The sequence below is a fragment of the Chlamydotis macqueenii genome, chromosome 8 (assembly GCF_036417535.1).
Source record: "Chlamydotis macqueenii isolate bChlMac1 chromosome 8, bChlMac1.mat, whole genome shotgun sequence".
In the NCBI taxonomy this organism is placed as follows: Eukaryota; Metazoa; Chordata; class Aves; order Otidiformes; family Otididae; genus Chlamydotis; species Chlamydotis macqueenii.
The window spans coordinates 19,749,394-19,770,043 of record NC_141563.1 but is presented as its reverse complement, the minus strand read 5'-3'; the positions used below and the strand labels follow the sequence as shown (position 1 = coordinate 19,770,043).

The window sequence follows — 20,650 nt, the reverse complement described above, 5'->3', positions numbered from 1 at the left end:
AGGCATACGCTTGTACACTATTGCTTCTTTTAAAAAGCTCCCAGTAACTTATTTTGGAAAAATGCTTATCTCAGAAAATGAAGTAGCCGCAGCATGTCAGACTGAATTAATGCAAAATACATTGTCATTTGGGAGACAACTACCAGTCCAGTCAAACGTTGTGTCCAGTAGGTACTACAATGCAGAAGCATTTCTGGACATGCAGACAAAAAAAATGAACAGCGTTAAGGCTGCAGGCCTTTTCAAGCTACTTTTTCAATTCCATGAACACAAGCAACTCCTTAGGTATTTTAAGCTCGCTGAAGCCCATTTTTAAATATACAGTTGTACTTCCACAGTGAGCCACATTCATACTGAAACCATTGCACCACAAGCACTGCACAAATGGAGACATCATGAGCAAAACAAATAGTTGCAGAAACTAATATTAGCAATCCATCATCTAAAACAATTCTTAGCAAGTTCAATGGTTGTACAGCTACAATGCAAATGGGGCTTCTAAAGCTCCCCAATAGAATCAGCTTCCTTATGTGAAAGGGACTGCTAGGCATGCGTTGTACAGAATATATCAGAGCATTTTTATAAAAGCGCTTTCTTACTAATCTTTGAAAAGTCTTAAGATTAAAAAAAAGCTTAAGTATGGTTTAATATAGCCTGCAATAAAGAAAAAGTTTAATGCAAAACCAAACCAGCTTTAAAGATTCTTAATTTTCCTCAAGCATGAGACTGTTTTTACCCAAACATGTGGATCATATGCAAAAGACAGAGGATAGTCTTTTGAGAACTTCCTGACAACTTGTATAGCTCTCAAGATTACGTGTAAAATAAGATTATGTGTAAAACAAGTCAACAACATTTACTGCATATAATACGACAACATTATTTGTTTAGAAAGTGACACATTCTCGAACAAATTTAAAAAAATTGAAAAATATATGTTAAATTAGAAACATATTGTCATTTTAACTGCATTAGGACAAAGCCCAAAGTTGTGGCTTTTATTTCAGTGTCAGTGAATTTCCTGTTTCACTTCAGTTAAGTTTTGGGTTTTTTTCTAAAGTCATAGCTATAAACGCAGCCATAATTAGAATTACTCACTTGTAAATAACAGCCATGAGCAATGCTAGACAAGGGTTAATTCTTGGAAATTACTGATGATTCAAGAAGCCCAAACCAACCAAACAGATGCTGAGTCCAGGATCTCCCATTTACTCTGCTTGCTCCCATTACCCAATCACTGTTGTCCCTCCTGAAGAAGAGGTCCCAATACCATGGACTCATTGTTTGAAAGACAAGAGCTGAGAGGGGCCGTATGGGCTTCTCTTCCCTGAAATCCATATGAAAAGCTGCAGAGATGGCCACCCCTACATCTCTTACCAACACCATTTTGGTTTCTCCAGTGCAGAGAACCTCTACTTCTAGAGATTTAAAAACTGAATTAGAATACAATTTGTAGACCTCAAAAGATCTGCAAGGAATATGCAGAAAAGAAAAAAAGAAAAAAAAAAAAAATCACAGTGAACCATCTTTTCCTTTCAGTGTGAGGCAGATATGGAAGATATTTGCAACAATCAGATATCCTTAGCAGAGAAATTCAGGAAACAGGTTACATCTTCATTTATTGCTTTCACACAACTGTCTTTTTCAATTTTTAATTTAAAAATATTAAGATTAAAATTCTTCCAGAACAACTGAGTCCTCTCAGACTTCCTAAAGATGTTCTGCTTCGGCTTAAGATCTGACTAACTAATTTTGAACATGATAAAATAGACAATTATATCCTCAAATAGAAAGTGTTACTATGTTGTTTTCTTTACTACTCTTTCACTGAGATTTAATTTCATGTCAAAATTTTAAAAAATACCAGTAAATTAGCTAGATTTTGTTGAAATCAAAACAGATTTTCAACACATTAGAATGTGTTGTTGAAGAGTCATGAACATAAGGAGGAAAGTTAATACATTCAAAAATTCATTAAAAACTCTTGAAGACTTTTTCAGTGAAGTTTCACCACAACACTAACATGGACAAAAATACTTTTCCCCCTTGTGATTCACTTAAACTACAAATATTAAAGTTAGCCTGAAGTGTTCGGGGTGGGAGTTTTACATAAATTTGGGGTTTAGCAGATTGAGATCACTGTTATATAGCTTTATGATTTGTCTTTGATTTTGCCTTCCCCTCTACCTCCAAAAGTGACATTTGTAAGGCAGTACTTAAGATTCTAATAAGAGTTTAATTTAACAAATTAGACTAGTTAAACAAAATCAAGCAAACTGAAATTGCTGTTTAAAAAAACCCCAGTGCATTAGGTACTGTGACTTAAAGCAGGAAATGTCTTGATCATGCTTACAAATAACATGCAGTAAGAGCATTTAAAAATGTTTGCAAAATTGCTTCCTTTGCTTAGTAGTCAACAAAACACAATTGAACATTTCATTTATCGTGGAGGCTTACTTTTTTAAGACATAGTTTTGTCTTTGATATCCTTTAAATGTGGAAATGCATTTCCTCATCTAAAAATTTTCACCCAGCAGAAGTTTCAGTCAAGTAAACAAAGTGGTGATTTTTAGGGAGTCTAGCAATGACCTTTGAGGCAAAGTTGTTAGCCAGTGCCTGTAGGATCTCTGTAGGAAAGCCAAGCTGCACTCCAGCATACTCAAGACTGGGATCCACCTTTGCACATTTGACCATTTATTTGGGGCTGAGTTTAGCATGACTAGAACAGGAAAACTGCACAATCAACAATGAACCCTGACAAGAGTTAATGATTCTAGAATAGTGCAAGTTCAGTGGTTTCTATAAAACAGTATTTCTAAATATAAACAATAAAATAGTTTCCTAAAGAAAATTAACTCTGCTTTGTATAGATGAGCTCACAGCTGTATTTGCTTCCTGCTAGTATTACCTCATCTGCCCTCCAAACAATTTTATAATGCTCATACCAAGACAAAAATCAGTTGACAAAAATTCTTAGAGAACTTGGTGGAGTATTTGGCTCCTTATTTTGAAGTGTGATAAAATGAATCTTGAAGAAAAGTTTATTTGAGTTGTTAGGGTTTTTAAGACAAGCAGAAAGAAGGAGATAGAGAAAATTAATTTTCTCTATTACTTTCGGTATGACAGAAGGGTTCAAAGAAGGCTCATTTGCAGCATCTGTCCATATCTAGTTGTCTCCAGGGTCTCGTATGTGTCTGAATTTCTTGATCTGCATTGTCTCAAAACAGCGCAACTGTTTCTGGAGTTCATAAACTGAATTCAATCTAATATAGTTGCAGTATGAACTATCCACTTGTTATAGCAATTACAGCAAAACACCTTGAAACTGGCAACAACAGAAGGTGATCAGAAGACAGAGCAAGTATTAAACCCCAGGCCCAATAAGCCTACTGTGGGTCCAGACCAGAGCAGCAGTGAATGACAATATTATACACCTGAACGGGCCTGTGCTCATTTTTTTTTAAGTTGTACCAATATGGCTACTAGTCTTAAAAGATAAAAACCCCAAAAAGTCTCTGGGCTGAGATTTTTTTTTTTTTTTTGGTCATCTTTAGTGGGATTAAAAGCAACAGTCATGAGGTACTACAATATTAGATTAATCTGTCCTTCTCATCATTAACTCTTTGGAATCTAGCCTCATGTATGTGATTAACTACTGAATTCTCCTGTTTAGGCAAAGAATTACCTTCGTTCTTGAAACTCGTACTTTTAAAAGGATGACCCAGAGTAACACACTGGTATACAACCTGAAATATTTATCTCAAATGAACTTTGCTGACCATATCACTAGACAGAGTTCAAACCATTGCAGTATGTGTCATAAGCGAAAAAGCAAAAGACAAGCAAGAAATTTCCAAGAGTGAGTAATTTCAGGCTTCTGAGTTTTTGAATAGCACTTAAATATTTGGCCTCTGTTTTAAATTGCCAGCTTCTGCAAGTCATACTTAGTATCACAGTAATACAAAATGCTTTACAAAATCCCTATAGATGTCGAAGTTTAAACAAAATCTATGAAGTAGTTTTAAGGCATGAAAAGAAATCTCATCTCCAGTTGTCCTGCTATTTATTTGATATTGCTCTGAATGTACTCTTAAATTTCCTGACCTAAGCTTTTTAATAAAAGTGTTTTTGCAACATCACCAGTTAAAGAGCATTTGAGCCAAAAGGAAATATTATGTTAAATGTATGTTGTATATCAGTTTTACCATAGACCAGTCTGCTGTATTGTAAACGTGACAAAGATTAAAACTAGCAACAAGTGTTCAGGCCAGAAGGTTTCCAGTGAATCAGAACAGGAAACCAATAAAGCAATCAATGGGAGGTCATGACTTTTTGATCACTGCAGTATATGGTTAAAGAATCTGGTTTTGATCTAGTGTCATGTAATCCAATTAAGCTTTGAAGTTCTGTATCAAATATGCAATTGAAATAGCAACAGTGCTAAGGAAGTACTCAACTTTTAAACTATTTTCAAAAGAAATCAGTCTTTGCTAACTGTAAGTCAGATTTTATCTGTTGAGGGAATTTTTCTGAGATCTGACAAGTTTGCAGTAGTGAGATTGTATGCAATTCCAAAAAAGTTCTAAGCTGACTTAGCCCTGTGAAGTTTCTATAAATAGCTAGTTGGTAGGTGGAAGGAAAGTTCCCAGAAACTCTTCCTACAAGAAGTTCTAATGAAAGTGTTTATTTGGAGTGAGGATATGACAACAAAAATATTTTAAAACAGCAGCATGATCACACTGAAGGTACTGCAATTATTATATCCAAGGAACTACCTAAATCTCAATCCTCCATCCTAGAGCACGCATCTCTAAATACCAAAGTTACTGAAACCTCAAGCATTAACTAGAATGTGCCGGCTGATATAGACTGAAAATGTACCCATTCTGGGCAACAGTTACAGGAAATGATCATTTCGCACTTTTACTCTATCCTTCTAAAGCAGGAGTTAAACTCAGCATTTCTAAGTGGACTAAGTAACATTTATTTTTGCCTCTGATTGCAGAAATTACTTCAGTCTGTGCTGGCTGCCATTCTGAGGGAGATAAAAAGAATTTTAGGAGGTGTTTCCACCACATTTCCACTGTTTCCCCCACTTATATTCAGATATATTTAGAGAGACATATTACAAGCTAACACATAGCATTCCTCTCTTGAGCTTGTTTCTCACATAGATGGCACCTATGTATGGTTGCTAACACAATTTTTTTTGCAAGGAACAACTAGTCAGATAAATTCAAACCAGTAGAACATCAATCCTTCCACTTTTCAATCCCCAAAACTTGATTTATAGGCAGAAATATATGACAGACCCTGACATAGCTCTCTAATTACTACAGCAGACAGGTCACACAGCTTCAGCACTCAAGAGGAGAGCGTTATTTCCATGATAATGAAACAACTGTTTTGACAATGCAGACAAACTCTAAACAGGGACTTCCTATAGTTAGGTATAGTTAGCTGTATTCATCTCTAATGCTGCAATCAAGAACTAGTATATTGATCAGCAAGATAGATCTGGAGCTTTGATGCAGTAGGATACAGTCAGAAAAAAAGGGGAAATGTTTGTAAAGAGAACAATCACCGATCTTAATTTATTTTATCACTGAATCTAATCTGTCAGTGAAAGAGTTAAGATTCATAACAAAGTCATACCTACTCCATTTGAGGACAGACTACATCACTGTCCTGGTTACGCTGTTCACTGTTCACATGTAGAGGTTTCCTTCACTCTCACGAGAGGTGGAAGATACTTTGTTGATGGTGGTGTTAGTGGGGGAAGGGAAAGGAAATTACCTTACCTGATGCAAAGACGAAGATGGAGTTTGTGGCCAAAGATTTGTGGAATGGAGTACCATCATTATGGAATCAGTCCTATCTTTTTGGCAAGTGTAAGACGTCTGTGTTAATTACACACATTCAAAATTAATTGAATTAAACTACAGATGTTCATAAAGTATACAGGGATTCCACTGTGCAGTAACGCTTCTACTTAGTTAAACCAGACAGTTTCTAAAGCTAGTTGTTTTATTAAGGGCAGGGTAACTAAATTGGAGAATTAAGACTCCAAATCTGTTGTATCTCACACTTCTGTAACAATCTTGGTATTATCAAGCTAGTATAACATCTCTGACTCTCAAGGACAAGCTGAATTAAAGGAATAAAGCAATTCACTTTTCTAAAGCATACAGTATATATTTAACTATCCTGTGTAGACAAAGCTGCTACGTTAGATTGGGTGTTTGCAAACCACATGACCTCACAAACGCTATCTTATCACATCACAGGTTCCTCAGACTGACCACAACCACTTAAATCAGACTCTGCCAGCACAGAGGCTCTGTAATTTTGACACGTACTAGTAAAGCAACTACATTTTTAGCTGTCCAGCAGCCTTGCAAGAACTTTACTTGTGGGGAGGGAAAAATCTGATGGTCTCTTGTCCAACTGTGCTTGCAAGATATGGTAAAAGAAAAGCACATGATTTATTGTGCTATAAACTTCCACCACAAGTTGAAATGCTTGCTTTGTAAATCTGAGGGCTAACTTATTTCCTTTCAGGGACAACATTTCTTATCAAGTAAGAAAACATTTATAGAGCACCAGATATTTTGAAAGCATTTGCCTAGTAAAACAAACTATTAGAAGGTGTTAATGTGATTCTAGTCAGTACTGAGACATGAGTGCTTTGCAAGAGTTAATACAGTAGTTTTAACAAACGTTACCATTTTAGTGAGAACTGTGAAGTGAGAACAATGTAAAAATTGACTGAAATAAATCCCACAAAGATTAGCTGGTTTTATGAAAGTAAGCAAATAAAATGACAATTGTCAAGAGACATCTGGCTGTACTATATGGAAAGCATAATACACTCCTTCCAGAAGAAAAATAAGTTGGAAAGTGACTGAGTGGAAGAGCATTAAATCTAGTTATAAACTTTACAGGAAGGTTACTAGGCCTTTATGGCCTTGCTGTTCTCTCCTTAGTTCTGATGAAATAAATGTTACCCATTTCTTTTTCCAAGATATCTAAATGCTGATAAATCTGATCATCTCTCATTCTCATTTGCCCATATGATCTGATCCACTTCTAGCCATCATCCTATAAATATGCCTTTGCATAACTTAAAAAAAAATTCTAGTAGGTTGAACTTGAACTAGAATTCACTTTCCCAGTTAACCCTCCTATCTCCATCATGCAAAACTCATTCATAGCTTTAGGAGTTAAAGATGTGCCCATACTGGAGCCATGACTGCAACATGGCATAGGCACATCCAAACCAAGCAGCTGGATACCAGTAGTCCAAGTACAGCTGGATGAAGCTCAGTGTTATTTACCCTGCTTCTGAATGTAGTCTAGTGGTGCTTCAGATAAAATAATATTTGATTTGGTAAGCACTGAATTTGACTCAAAGGAAGCCTAGTAACAAAACTAACAGAGTAAAGGAATAATGCTTTCTGCTGGTATCCCACTGTCAAGCCTAGATGTTATTATTGCAAGAGAAACAGGATCTAGGAATGCTGCTAGAAGCAACCAACTCATCTTGTGCTACTCCAGTGGGCCAAAAGCAGCAGCATCATTTTGTGCTCTTGTGCTCATCTATGGCCAATGCAGGAGTCATCATTTAGCTGCTTGTAAATATATTCCCTAATCTCCTCAGGACAACCTGGATTAAACTGTGCTGGGGACTGGAACCAATAACTGTATCATACTGATTTAAGGTAATTAGCTAATAATAATAATAAAAAAAACCACCAAGGAGGAAATAATTTGGCAACTTTTAAACACAGCTTACCTACCATACAAATTTGTGGTATTTAAAACCAAAAGAACTCTTAATGTGGTTTAAACTTTCCTCCTGTGTACTATAGGATTGAATTTTATTTAGGTGTTTTATTATGTGGCCTATATAAGTAGATTTTTTTTAATCCTTCACACTGATGGCTACAGTTTACTTTCCCTTCTCCATTTTAGTTTCAGCACTGAAAGCCTAGAAAGCTAACCCAAGTTGCAAAATGTATCCTTAATTCAGTCATATTACCAATTACTCCTTATGCATTATTTATCCTCAAAGTAATTACTTAAAGTGTCTTGAATTTTATTTACACAAGCAAAATCTTTTAAAAGCATAGTATTTAATCTCCAACTTTTATATCTCTTTTCATTAAGCCAATCTTAAAATGTTAGCTCACCAGGAGCAAGATCAGACCATGAGATAACACCTATATCAGAATCTTACTGACTGCATTAGGTTCTTAAAATGTAATATCAGATCCATTCCTAGATAAACTATATGTATGTGGGAACGGAAGAATAGTAAACTAGTGATCACTGCTTCTTTGAATAGCCATCAAGCTTTCAGATACAGAAAATGGGAAATACTTTTAGAAAATCTCCCCTTTTCTGCACAGTCCTTATGCAAGAATTTAAATCACTGTAATTTCCCTTAAAGTTACTATTACAGCCTTTTAAAAGCCTCAAAAATATTTCAACATAATAATAATGCTGAAATACGGTTAACATGGGCAGTTTGCAGAGGGTTTTCTGTACTCTTGAAACAGTGTGCCACACTAATACCAGGATTTTGTTTTCCATTCAGATACCAAAACCACATGCATAATATTCACACATTAGAAAGCAATCTCATCCTTGCTTCCTCTCAAAATATTTCAAGTAATTATTTGTTAAGAGTATATCTCATTACAGAGGAACAGCTAGGAGAAAACTAGGTCCATATTGTGTCTCTGACATTGGTCACTAGCAGATGCCTGGAAAGACTGTAACAATAGGCGACTATGTAGCAGTACTTTCCCAGAATGTTCTTGCCAAGCTCCAGCAAGTAGCCCATTTTTCAATTATACAAGTGACATCTGTGCATCTCCAGGGATTATGCCTCTATCCTCCACGAACTTAGGCAGTTATTTTTTTTCCAATCTGTATTAACATGGATTTTACTACGTGGAATGATTTTGGATCTAAAGGAATTTAATATTTTAAATTTGCATAAAATAGTATCTTCTCGTGTTTTTTTTCAACATACCTCCAGTTTCATTTGAAGATCCTAATTACTTCACTGGAAGAAAAGTGAACAAATGCTCCCTACCCATCATCTCCATCCCACTTTCAGTTTGAATATTTTATATCCCTCCCATTCAAAATTCCTTGGATGATAAAAAGCCCCAACCATTTCAATTTACTAATGCTATCTAGACACTAAAAGTAGGTGAGTAGGAATTAGCTGATCCTCCTCCTTAGGGTCACAAATTGCACTGGCTGCTGAAGGTGACTAGACAACAGCTGGAACAGCATGAGAAGCAAAACAAGGGCACAAAGAAACAAGTCAGTTTATTTCAAAAGTTGCTATTTTGCTTCAGTTGTATTCCCAGGTAATTTTGTGTTTATTATGCTTTTAGCATTAGTTCAGTCAAGTCCTAATTCAGTCACTTTTTTGTATTCCCTAGGAATGGCAAGATATACAGGTTAGAAACTTCCCAGTATCTTTAGAAAGTAATACTGAAATCTAAGATAAAAATTGCAGATAAATTCCCAGAAACCACCTTCTTTCTTTCACAAGTCTCCTTGACTGTATAAAGGTCTGAAACCTGAATGAAGTCAGGATTCTAAAGAATATCTTATATGTCAAAAGTGCTAATTTGTCAAAAAGAAAAAAAAAAGCATCACTAAGATCTGTGTATTCTTCATCTGCTTCTGAGCTAACACAACTACTGGATCCCTCAAGTAGAGGAAAACATTGTTAAAAATGGATTTTGAACGTCCATATTCTTGCTTTCTAAGGAAAAAATGCATGCTAAGTGAAGGAAGCACTGAGTTTCTGTATGTTGCTGCTCCCCTTCATAAAGCTGTCCCCTAGTGCAGAAGGCCAATACACAGTAGAACCAGAGCCTTATGGAATAACGCTTTGCAATCCCAAGTTGTGGAGGCAACTTGCTTTTGTGGACTTGAACACATATTAGGCAGAATTTAGCTTTTAATATGAAAACCATCATAAGATTAAAACAAATCTATATTTGAAATACTGTAGTAGTAAGAGACTGAAATTTAACAGCAAAAGAAACTCATTAAAGCATTCCAGGAGACAGAAAAATCAGCCAGCAGTATGACAAAGCCAAACTTTACAAAGTTTCATTTGAAATACAATTGAAACACTTCAGTCCTAAATCACAAAGTCTGTAAGACTGGAAACCACTTGCTTTTGTCTCCAAAGGTGTCTTGTGGTCTGCCAGTGGAGTTTGTGGGTAAGCATGTCAATTCTAATCTTTTGTACCACTCCTGTAATCTAGGTAACACATATGAGCCTTGCAACATCCAACAGGAAGCAGAGACAGCTGCTGTGTAATATATATAAAGTGACTGCATGTACCGAGGGGTAGTGCATGAAATGCAGAACTTCAGCAGTTTATAAATTATTTAATTCCATTCAGTTTGAATTAAAAGTAGAGAGTGGCAAATTACAAAGAATCTCCTTTTTTCCCCCAGTATGTGATTTACGTTGAAATGAGTAACAACTAGGTCAAGATTTATCTTAGTCAGTTTTTCTTAAACCTTCAACTTTACTTAATGGAAACTCGTAACAGCCCAAACTTTCCTCATATTCTTTTCCACATACAGTAACTGCTTTACTCCAGAACTACTTACTGAGGTGAGATACTCTCTTGAATACTAAAAAATATTTCACAAAAATTGCTTTCACTTAAAATTTTAGTGTCTAATCAAAGGGAACTTCATAGCTATGAAGTACTAGCACACTTTGTGCAGCCTGAGAATATATAATCCACGGCACAAATCTTACAGTGCCTGAATACTCATGCCATTTACGTTACATCAGTTAAAGCACATGAACTCTAAGGTCAAGTGACAGAGTGCAGTGCTCACCAGACCTTATTTCTCTGGTGTCAAAGACAGAGCAACCAAGCCTGTGCGCTTACTTACAAGAGTAACAAAGTCGCTTCACAGAAGCTGCAGCCTGTCAGAGCTGCACAACGGGAAAGTATATTAGGTTAAAATCCTACAAAGCTAGAAGGCAGTAAGAATGCTGTAGAGATAGCATTAAGAGTGGAATAAAAATGGAGGAAGAAAGAAAATGCTAAGTGGAAAGATTTCAATTAATGAAAAGAACAAATGGCAGCGGGACACAACTTTTAGAAAAGGCAAGCAGAGTGTCTAAGCTTAGTGCATATTAAAAGCTCTGAAAGACTTTCTTTGAATCTGTGACAATCCTCAAAATTTCAGGTTTTCACACTAGTTTCAGCCTTCAGCAGTAAAGCCAGAAGGCATAAGCGTCTAACAACTTTGTGCCCAATAAAGCAATTCAGCCAATAAGGAGGAAAAGAAGTATAGCACTAACCTGACACTAAATATACACAACTTTTCACAGGATTAGCTATTGGCTGACTAGAAATACGGCAGTCAGTGTCCTTTCATTATGTAGCAGCTGTTCTTCAAATGTTGATTGCTTGTGTAAAAGATTAAAGGATAGCTGTCAGTAACTTTCTAGTGAATGAACATAAAGACCAATGTACTTACTGAAGTTAAAATTGCAAGTTAATTATAATTTATTTACATGTATGTGAACTCTGAGTGAAGTTATGGCTGCACTGAGGAATTTAAGTATGAATTCAGCATTTTACATAGTCATGTAAATTATGTTAAATATTTTGATTCTAACCTGTATTTGGTTACTCAAGTTAGCGCAAAGAGAAAGAGCTGCACATGAGTAGATGTAAGATGGTGTGTATAGAGCAGAAGTGTACAACACAAGTCTTGTTACAATGTTCTCAAAGCTCCAGCTCTTGTCCGTTTGCTCTCCTGAAGTGTTCATCAAATACAAGTTTAAGACCTACTGTGAAGTAGTCAATATACAGTTCAGCTTACCGTACTACAGAAATCCACTAGTTAAGTATAAGAGGAATCAGGCAGGTATCTTGTTAGAACAACAACAACAAAAAAATCAAATATGGTAGTTCCATTTATAGTTATTTTACCTTATTTGAAAGGTAAGAAAAAAGGAATAATCTTTTTTGATCTAATTTACCTTGTACATTTAATAGCAACGTGCCTAATTGGTTCAGTTTTGGATGCCATACTACTAATTTCCAGTATATGCAGTTTTACTTAATAACAGGAACACAACAACTTGAATTTACTTCGAATAAGTCTTCTTATAGTATGATTTGAAGACTGACTGTAACATTACTATTCCCAGAGGAGGGATAAAACCAGCTGAAATTTATTCTTCAGGCTGCAAGCTGCACTATATTTAAGACACATGCAAAATTTTCAGCTCAGAAAAGGAAGACCAAAATTAGTCAGACTCAGATTACAACAAAGGGCAGTCAGTTGGAAGTTTTTAACAGTATAAACAAAACTTTTAAATAAAATTAATAATCTTAAATTATATGCAGAGTTCTGATATGTAGCTGATTTAAGTTACCAAACTGGAATGGGCGAGAGAAGTATCTGAAATCTTAGTGTCAAATTTTCCTCCACTACAAAGTCAAGAGGTGTCACAGCAGCAGCCTGTTGCACCTTTGCCATCGTAACCACCCCACCGCCCCTGCCTTTTAGCAGAGAGGATTCCACTTTAGACCCTAGGCAGCAATAGCGACCTCTCTCTGCTGTTCTCTGGTGTTCCTCACTGGTGTTCCAGGTTTGCCCTGTCCCTGGCTACTAGCCTGGCTTGCAAACGTTGATGGAACAGTAGAAGTTTTGCCATAACTCTGCAATTACGATGGATCATACTGTTGCCACATCTTGGTACCATCGCCATCCGATGGAACGTATCACAGGATAGAATTAAAGTATCTAGCTCCTCCAGGTTCCACTGATAGAGGAACACATGCATGCAGATTGCTGGCCAAAGATATGAAATATCTTTATCAGAAGGCCAGAATATGGACTTAGTTTGCAGTTAAGCATATTCAATATAGTATTGGTTCATTATTTTGTTCCATCCTTCAGATGAAGAACCTGCAATTCTTCTGATGTAAACTTCTGTAATAATGCAGTGCTGGAGAGGAAAAAAAAGTGTTCAAGAAGTGGAATCAACATCAATGGCCATGTCAAGACATTTAATCCTGTTTCACACACACCCATCCCACCCTTACCTTAAACTAACTTCTGCATTCATTTAGGTCCAGTTTAAAGTTCCACAATTAGAATATATTAGATAGTAACCATGCAGTCACCAAGAACTCTGCTCCTTTACCAGTGCCTTTTACATGTTAACCAGTTTGGAGGTTGTGGTCAGCATGTCTCATACACCATCACCCTATCTTCAGGAAGATGAATTTGCAAATCTGTAACGTTTCTTTTAGTTTTTGCAGAAGTAGAATCAAAAAGCAGCTAGCCAAAAAGCAAAGAGTATGGTCATTAATGGATCTACACATGAAGACACTTCAGTGCAGATGTAAAAGAGTTGGTTTGTTTAATCAGTACTGACTAAAGTATACTAATCCTAACATTTAGCAGTTGAGGCAAAACAGTTTTTGCCTATTCCTATTGCCATTTTATTCAGGTTTTGCTGTTGCAGGAAACACTGCAAGTTCTTTACTTCGCAGTTATGTTAATCCAAGACTTAATTATTCTTTATTAGCACCAACTTACCTATAAATACTACATACATTTCAGACTTAACCTTACATTATCTCAAAATTAGCCCAGTGGGTTATGCTCAAAATAAAGGATTGTGCATGAAGTATTACTTTTCCTCCAAAGTTTTTATTTAAAAACTAGACAAATAGATAGGTAACGGGGGCGGCTCTACTACATACAGAGTTTCTTCATACTGTTTCTATCTAGCCTAGAATGAGACACTTTGTTCCTATAGTGTTTACCTAGTTTAGAAATTAAAGTTAACCCACAAAGCCACACATCTGGAAGAGGAATGTTGTTCTACATGGAATTACTCAAACTCTACTATTGCTGAAATTTGTATCTCTCCAGTTGATATTTTCTTTCAATTGAAATGCTAGTAAATATTTGTCTAGACTTGACTGTTTAGCAATCACTGGTATTACTCAGAATTGTTATTGTTTTGTGAGCTAGCAAACCTCATCTTCATTCCAACCTGTCCACATAAACTTATACACATTAAACACGTACACAATCATATGCCTTCATGACAATAGAGATGTTCAGCCAGGCATATGACAAATGCTTGTACAGAGAAAATTATGCAATGGCTTTCCAACAGGAATTCTACTTTTCCTCCAAAGCAGTGGTTTCTTACCTTTTAAATCTATACTGAGCAGAGAAAAAAGTCAGTACAGTGCCTTATTTATTCATAATGCAAAATATTCATAATGCTTTCTGGGAATTCTACAAACAACTTACTTTCTCATAAGGAACAAAGCAAGCTAGTTATAGTCCTTTAATGGAAAACACCAGGTTATTGATTTTTAAATTTGTTTTTGAGTGAGCTTAATAATTGGTAAAGGTGCTGGACTGATGGCCCTAGAGACTATCCTCAATCTATAGCATAGACACCATTCCAAGATCCTCCACTATGTTATAACTCTCAAGGGATTGGTACTAAAAGGTTGAATCCACTAAGATTGTTATGAAAGCAATACCTACACTTAAGTAGAGATGTGTTTATTTTAAAAAGCAAAAAAGGCAACAAACAAATAATTAGATTGTACTGTTCTATGATTACTACGGTTTAAGCAACACTATCAGAGCTGTGTATTAGAAGGCATATAGAAACACAAGCAGACTAAAATGCAAAGATGACTGGGCATTTTGCACACAGTGTAGTAAAGGCATTTCTTCACAACGCAGGATGAACTGAAATGAGCCAGTGAGCACAGTAGTTACATAAGACATTTCTGTTTCAGGACCTTCTGATCTTTTTAACTAACAGAAAGTTACTACAACTATTAGAGCAAGGAAGTTTGAAGACAAATTTCATCGGTTGAAAGTTCTGACAGTTTAAAACTTAAAAATCTGTTAACTGATATTAAGCAAGCATCCTATTTCTTTTTAAGCAATCTCAGTATACTACCATGTAAAATTCATCCTTACAACACCAGAACCAAAAACATCTACATATGGACTCTTCTACTTGCACAAATGCAATTTAGTTTCTAAATAAATTAGCCTTAAAATTTATAGGAAATAAAGACATAAAGGGGCTTATTTTCATGCACACAGCTCCAAATGCAGTCAATGCACCACAGTGAAATATGATCCACTCATGAAATTGAGGAAAAAAAAAAGAAGGAACATAAATGTTGATCTCATTTAATGTCAAATAACGTAACTAGGCAATTTTTTGTTCTCTTACGTGCCAGAATAAGGGCAAGATTCACGTAGAAGTGTTAGTTTTATTGCATTCATTTAAAATAACATACATTGGCAAAATAATGTACTGAAGCTGTAGTAACTATTAGAGAAGTAAAACCTGCTACAAATTAAAGACAGGACAAATGGTGCAAGTGATCACAGACAATATTTTATCACTTACCTCATGATGCAGCTCAGCTATCTGATCTTTCAGTTCTCTGATATACTGATTAGAATCAGATTTATTAAGCTGCCCTTGAATTTTTCCTTCTTCTTTCTGTTTTGGATAAAAAAAAATCTTATTCAAGTTATTCACAGATACACTATATTAAAAATCTTATTTTAACTATCAGCATATTTTTGTCACGAACAGAAGCTATTCACAAACACCATCCTCCACTTTTCATCTGGTTGAAGTTACAGCAGGTCTGCAGTGCTGTCAGGAGCTCAGACCAAGTTGACCATCTCAATACTAACCATAGTACATGCAGGATTCTACGGAGGAGCATGAAGAATTAAAAAAGCTTCACAGGTGGAATTCACATCCAATGTACAGGAGGTTGCATATGCAATTTAGTAAGGGATTCCTACAGAATACTACCAATATATGGAATATATTTTTGTGTACATTATTTTCACTAATGTAGAGTTTTTATTTAGTGACAAGGAATTTCTCTTTGTCTCCAAGTGACAACTAAACAAAACATGTTCTTTCCTTGCATTGTAGGACATACACTGGGAAATACTACATATTACAAGCTTTTTTGTCCCCTAAAAACAAGTTGTAAGTATGCTGGAGTTCCAGAGAGCATAAGTGAAGACAGGTATATCCCCTAGCACCAATGCTGCAAGAGGTACCGAAAAAAATTCAGAAGTTAAAAATGCCGGAGTTGAAGAGGAACGCAAGATTTCCCTCATTTGTCAACGAAATGTAGCTCCTAAGTTTCAAGACTCCAGGTGTCATCTGCACTTGGCAACACTAACTTTCAGCTTGTCTCTGAAGGGAATCCTAATATGACCAAACCAAACTTGGCAGATCTGAGATAAAAAACCACCCTTGATGGAAACGGCAGTCCATGTCTTCAGTTCGCTACTAGCAAGTCAAAAGAAGCGTTGGGTTTTTTCCCCAGCTGAGCAATTTCTAAAGCAGCCACCAGCTTCAGAGGACAGAAGCACCTTGATTTTATATAAATCTCTACCTTGACTGTAAGTCACATACAACCAATATATTACCGCCATACAAATGTAATGGGAATATCTGTTTTTTTCTACCTGTAGCTCATTTTGCTGAAGTTTAATTAAAACTTGAAGAAAGCAAGCCATTAATTTCAACACCAGGCAAGTTCAAAGTAATTTGCAAACAGAATTTAAATACCTTTTAGAATGAAAGGTGTCAATTGTTCTTCAAAATACAAGATAAAAAGCTTTAACAGAGAGGTTCTTTTAAAACATTCCTCTGAAATATTGACACCAGGACAGAACATGTACCAGGACATTAGAGGGAGGGACAACACACCACCTTCCAAACCCTTTTGCTGTATTAAGAGAATAAGCTTGAGCATTGTCAGTGTTGGCAATCTCAAAGTAATTTCTCTAATTTTAGACTTTGTTTTCCTTGCAGCGTATTACTTGAAAAATAACTTTGTCATATTTACTATCAATTCACAGAATCTGCAACAAGGAGGCACAAGTGTCTAATTCCATATTAAACTTAGTTTCCAAGGCAACCTATGTCTCAAATTCACAAAAAAAAACCCCAAACATTACTGATTGTTCCCATCCTAAATAGGTTTAAAAAAAAAATCCCACAAACCCATCATCTGTCTTTACAAGGATGACTATTGGTATTTGAGAAACCAAAACAAAAGCAACATAACCTGCAGACCAAAAATAATACTGTTTACATCTTTATATAGAAAAAGCTTCATTGCTGTCAGAAACTAAGATGCCAGACAATGAGAATGACTTGATCTCTTGTGGCAGCAGGAATATATATGAGAAACACTCATCTTAAGTCCTTTCCCTCTGAAACCCTGACTTTTCCATTTAAACCTCTAGTTCTGTGGACTCCGAATTACTAGGTAACCATACACTATATTATCAAAAAGCAAGAGTAAAGCAAGGTTTTACCATAAATAGAAGATAGGTGCCACAGCCCTTTTAAAAGGAAAGTGTAATAACAGCTGAGCTTACATGGAAACTGTGTGCACAAGAGGACATGAAACAGACATTCACGTTAAGTCAGTATAAGCTAAGAGCAGATGCAGTAACATTTACTACATTTGGCACTGCATAAGTAGTGAAAGCTGTTAGTGTATACCATGTAGAGTATACTATATTGGCAGTTTTACACTATAAATATATTTAAGTGGTTTTATTGTTACTTTTTATTCCATAAATAACACAGTAAAGTTAATGCAGATATCACAGAATAATTTGAGATATACATTTGCTCATGGAAGGACTGACCCCAGCTCCAGTCAGTTGGAGCTGAATGTAGAATGTAATCCTGGCTTGCAAGATCCTCATTATTAGTGAAGGGCAAAGAACTTTCAGTTTTCCTTTAAGAACTTAGAGATTTTGTAGAGCTGACAATTCACAAAAATGCATTTAGCACAAAAAAGGAACTCTGCAATTTCATTTTCTGCAAACATACTTTTCAAAGAAAAGTCATGCTGTAACTTCCTCTTGCAACATTCAAAACACTAGAGGTCAGAAGCTGATCTGCAACAGAAATCAGATAGTTCTAGCTAACTAAATAAGCCCATGTTCTATAAGCTACAAAGTCGGTCTACAATGGGTAAATGGGAAGGATGACATAGAAGAAATTTTAGGACAAGGTATCAGAGTCTTCTTCATAATTGCTGTTCATCTCTGAGCAACAGCAAAGATAGTTTATTAAAAAAATAAAATTGAATATAAGTTGATCATGCCATTACTTTAGTTATTTATGCAGGTGGCAGGTGTCAGACTATAGCATTATAAATATTTAATTCTTGCCAAAATAATCTAATTTATAGAATAAATAAGCAGACAGCTGAAAGTTTACATGTATCAAATGAACCAAAACATTCATAAAATGTAATTTTATCTATCAGATTATGATCTTTAAGTTACCCAACATTCTTTAAAACTGTGAGAAGAGATTGATCTCTCATCAATACATATATTTGTTTTCATGCAAGTACAAAATATTACTATGATCTGCAGATGTGTTTCACTTTCCAGTCACATTCCATATTTGCATTAAGTTCAGATTACTTTCTAGCAATTTCCAGCTTCTGATGAGCATCTGTTAATCAAAAGCAAATTTCAATGTAAGCAACGTAAATTTGGCAGGAATATTCTTTAACACTAGTTTTTCATCAGGGCAGCTTGATGTAAGTCAAAAGAAAAACTGTTGGCAGGAAAGACTTCAACATGGCATTTCCTTTTACCATTACCGAAAGCAATATAAATGGCTTTCCCTACTATCTGTTGGTATCTGTCACAAGGATAGAATACTTTCTCCCAAAAATATATAGTTCTAGATTTGCTTCTCAACCTACCCTAGATTATACGACACATTATCTGTTACTTCCTGATAACCATATGTCGTGGTTTTGTTTAGTAGGGGGGGGGCCTAAGGTGGTAGCTTCTGTAGGAAACTGCCAGAAATCGCTCCCCTTTGTTCAGTGGACTCGGCCGGCACCACGACACCATAAAAACTCATTTCTTACTGTTTTTAATCAAGTTATCTTAGTATCCTCCTGGAATCTCTTTTAACTGGTATTGTGTGTGCATCTTGAGATAATGAAAACCTCCACCACCGCAACACAAACCCTATATTCTACCCCCCTGCAGGTCAGATTCCCACTTGTACATCATTATTCTAGATGACATTAGCTGTGCTTTGGCACCAATTTATATGCCTCTGTGATTGGTGAAGGCCCCAGAGATAGCAAGCACTCTCATGCTCCAAGCATTTATCAACACGCATGGAAACTGCACAAAATATGTTATGTTCACATTTCATTTAATAGTTTAATTAAGAAAGCTTGAGCAGCTTCAGCTTGGATTTTTCAGTTTCAAACACAATACTATATTATATAGGTGTAATTTCTAACTCTTTGAGACTGGCCTAGTCATGAAGCAACTGAGATTGCTATCAGTTACAATTTGTTATTAGTTCAGAATCTGAATTAAACTCGGCCAAGAAATAGAGGGACAGGGAGTTAGCTAGGTTGCAACTCATATGAAAGTGGGACCGAAATTGAAAAGTGAAGATACAACAGGTACCGAATGGAATTGAAACAAAAAAGGTAAGGACCTTAGACAATAACACTGATGGATTCTTGTGTGTTTTATCTTCAGCCCACTATCTGCAGGATATGCCTGTTGCATTTAGTTAGTTAGTTGATGTACTGCAGGGCAACTGAAGATAATAATCTTCCAGGAATAACTACTAGCCCTCTGTCATTCATTTGCTTCTCTGGAGGTGCATGTTTTCCATTCTTCCTTTTCTGCTGCAGCCATCCTTCATTTTGCTTCCAGGTATCACGATCTTCTAAAGAACAGATTAATTCATTTCTCCTCCTGAGGGTTCAACAGTATGTATTGAAGAGGTTTAAGCTCAGCCAGGAAGCAATTAGTCATGTATGGATTAATTCTTGTTTGGCCTCAGCCATCTCTGCCTGAGAACCAGCTATGGCAGATGGAAACTCAACTACTGAGATCAAAGGATAACTTGAGTTGGGGAACAGACGGCTACTTGCCCAAAGGAGAGAAGCCTGCACTCTCCACGGTCCAACTCCAGCAGCCAGGGAGGTTGGAGCCCACATTCAGGACATTACTGATATCCTTCTTTCTTGTCAATCCTAATATTATTATTGCTAAGCTTCTTGCTTCAAGTGTTGAGCCATGCAGATGTGCTGGAAAACACATGCTGTCAGGATGGATTGATGTGGCGAGTCTTTCACAGTTAAAACTAATTAATCTCAACTCTCAAACAGTAAGGGTGCTCGAGGGCAAAAGACATAAAAGCTGTCTTCTGTAAAACCACCAAGGAAAAAGGCCCTCCTATAGTCTAAATCTAGCTTTAACTTTCAATTTTAAAAAATACCTAAAATCTCAGGGTTTCTGTTTCCATTAAATTACATTTTCATATGCTCTGGATGCAAACTGGTCCAGCTTTATTGTAAGTTACTAGACAGCCCCACTGACATCAGAAAAATTAAATTGCTTTCATGTAGCTTGAATTATTTTATTGAATGCTTCCTGTTGTACCAGTTACTTCAGTAGGAACTGGGCATTTCACTCTACATTGGTTTTCTACTGTGCTTGAATAGTTTTGTACTTCTGAAGAAAA

The 20,650-nt window shown here is 36.0% G+C and overlaps 1 protein-coding gene across 5 annotated transcripts in view; it reads right to left on the bottom strand.

Annotated features, from left to right (window-relative positions):
• EVI5 (ecotropic viral integration site 5) overlaps window positions 1–20,650 on the bottom strand; it is a 116,462-nt gene that overhangs the window by 9,603 nt on the left and 86,209 nt on the right. For all 5 annotated transcript variants that reach the window (XM_086752866.1, XM_086752861.1, XM_086752863.1 and 2 more), the window contains one exon: window positions 15,485–15,580. In XM_086752866.1, coding sequence (XP_086608992.1) covers window positions 15,485–15,580 — 96 coding nt within the window. The remainder of the gene's footprint in view (window positions 1–15,484; window positions 15,581–20,650) is intronic.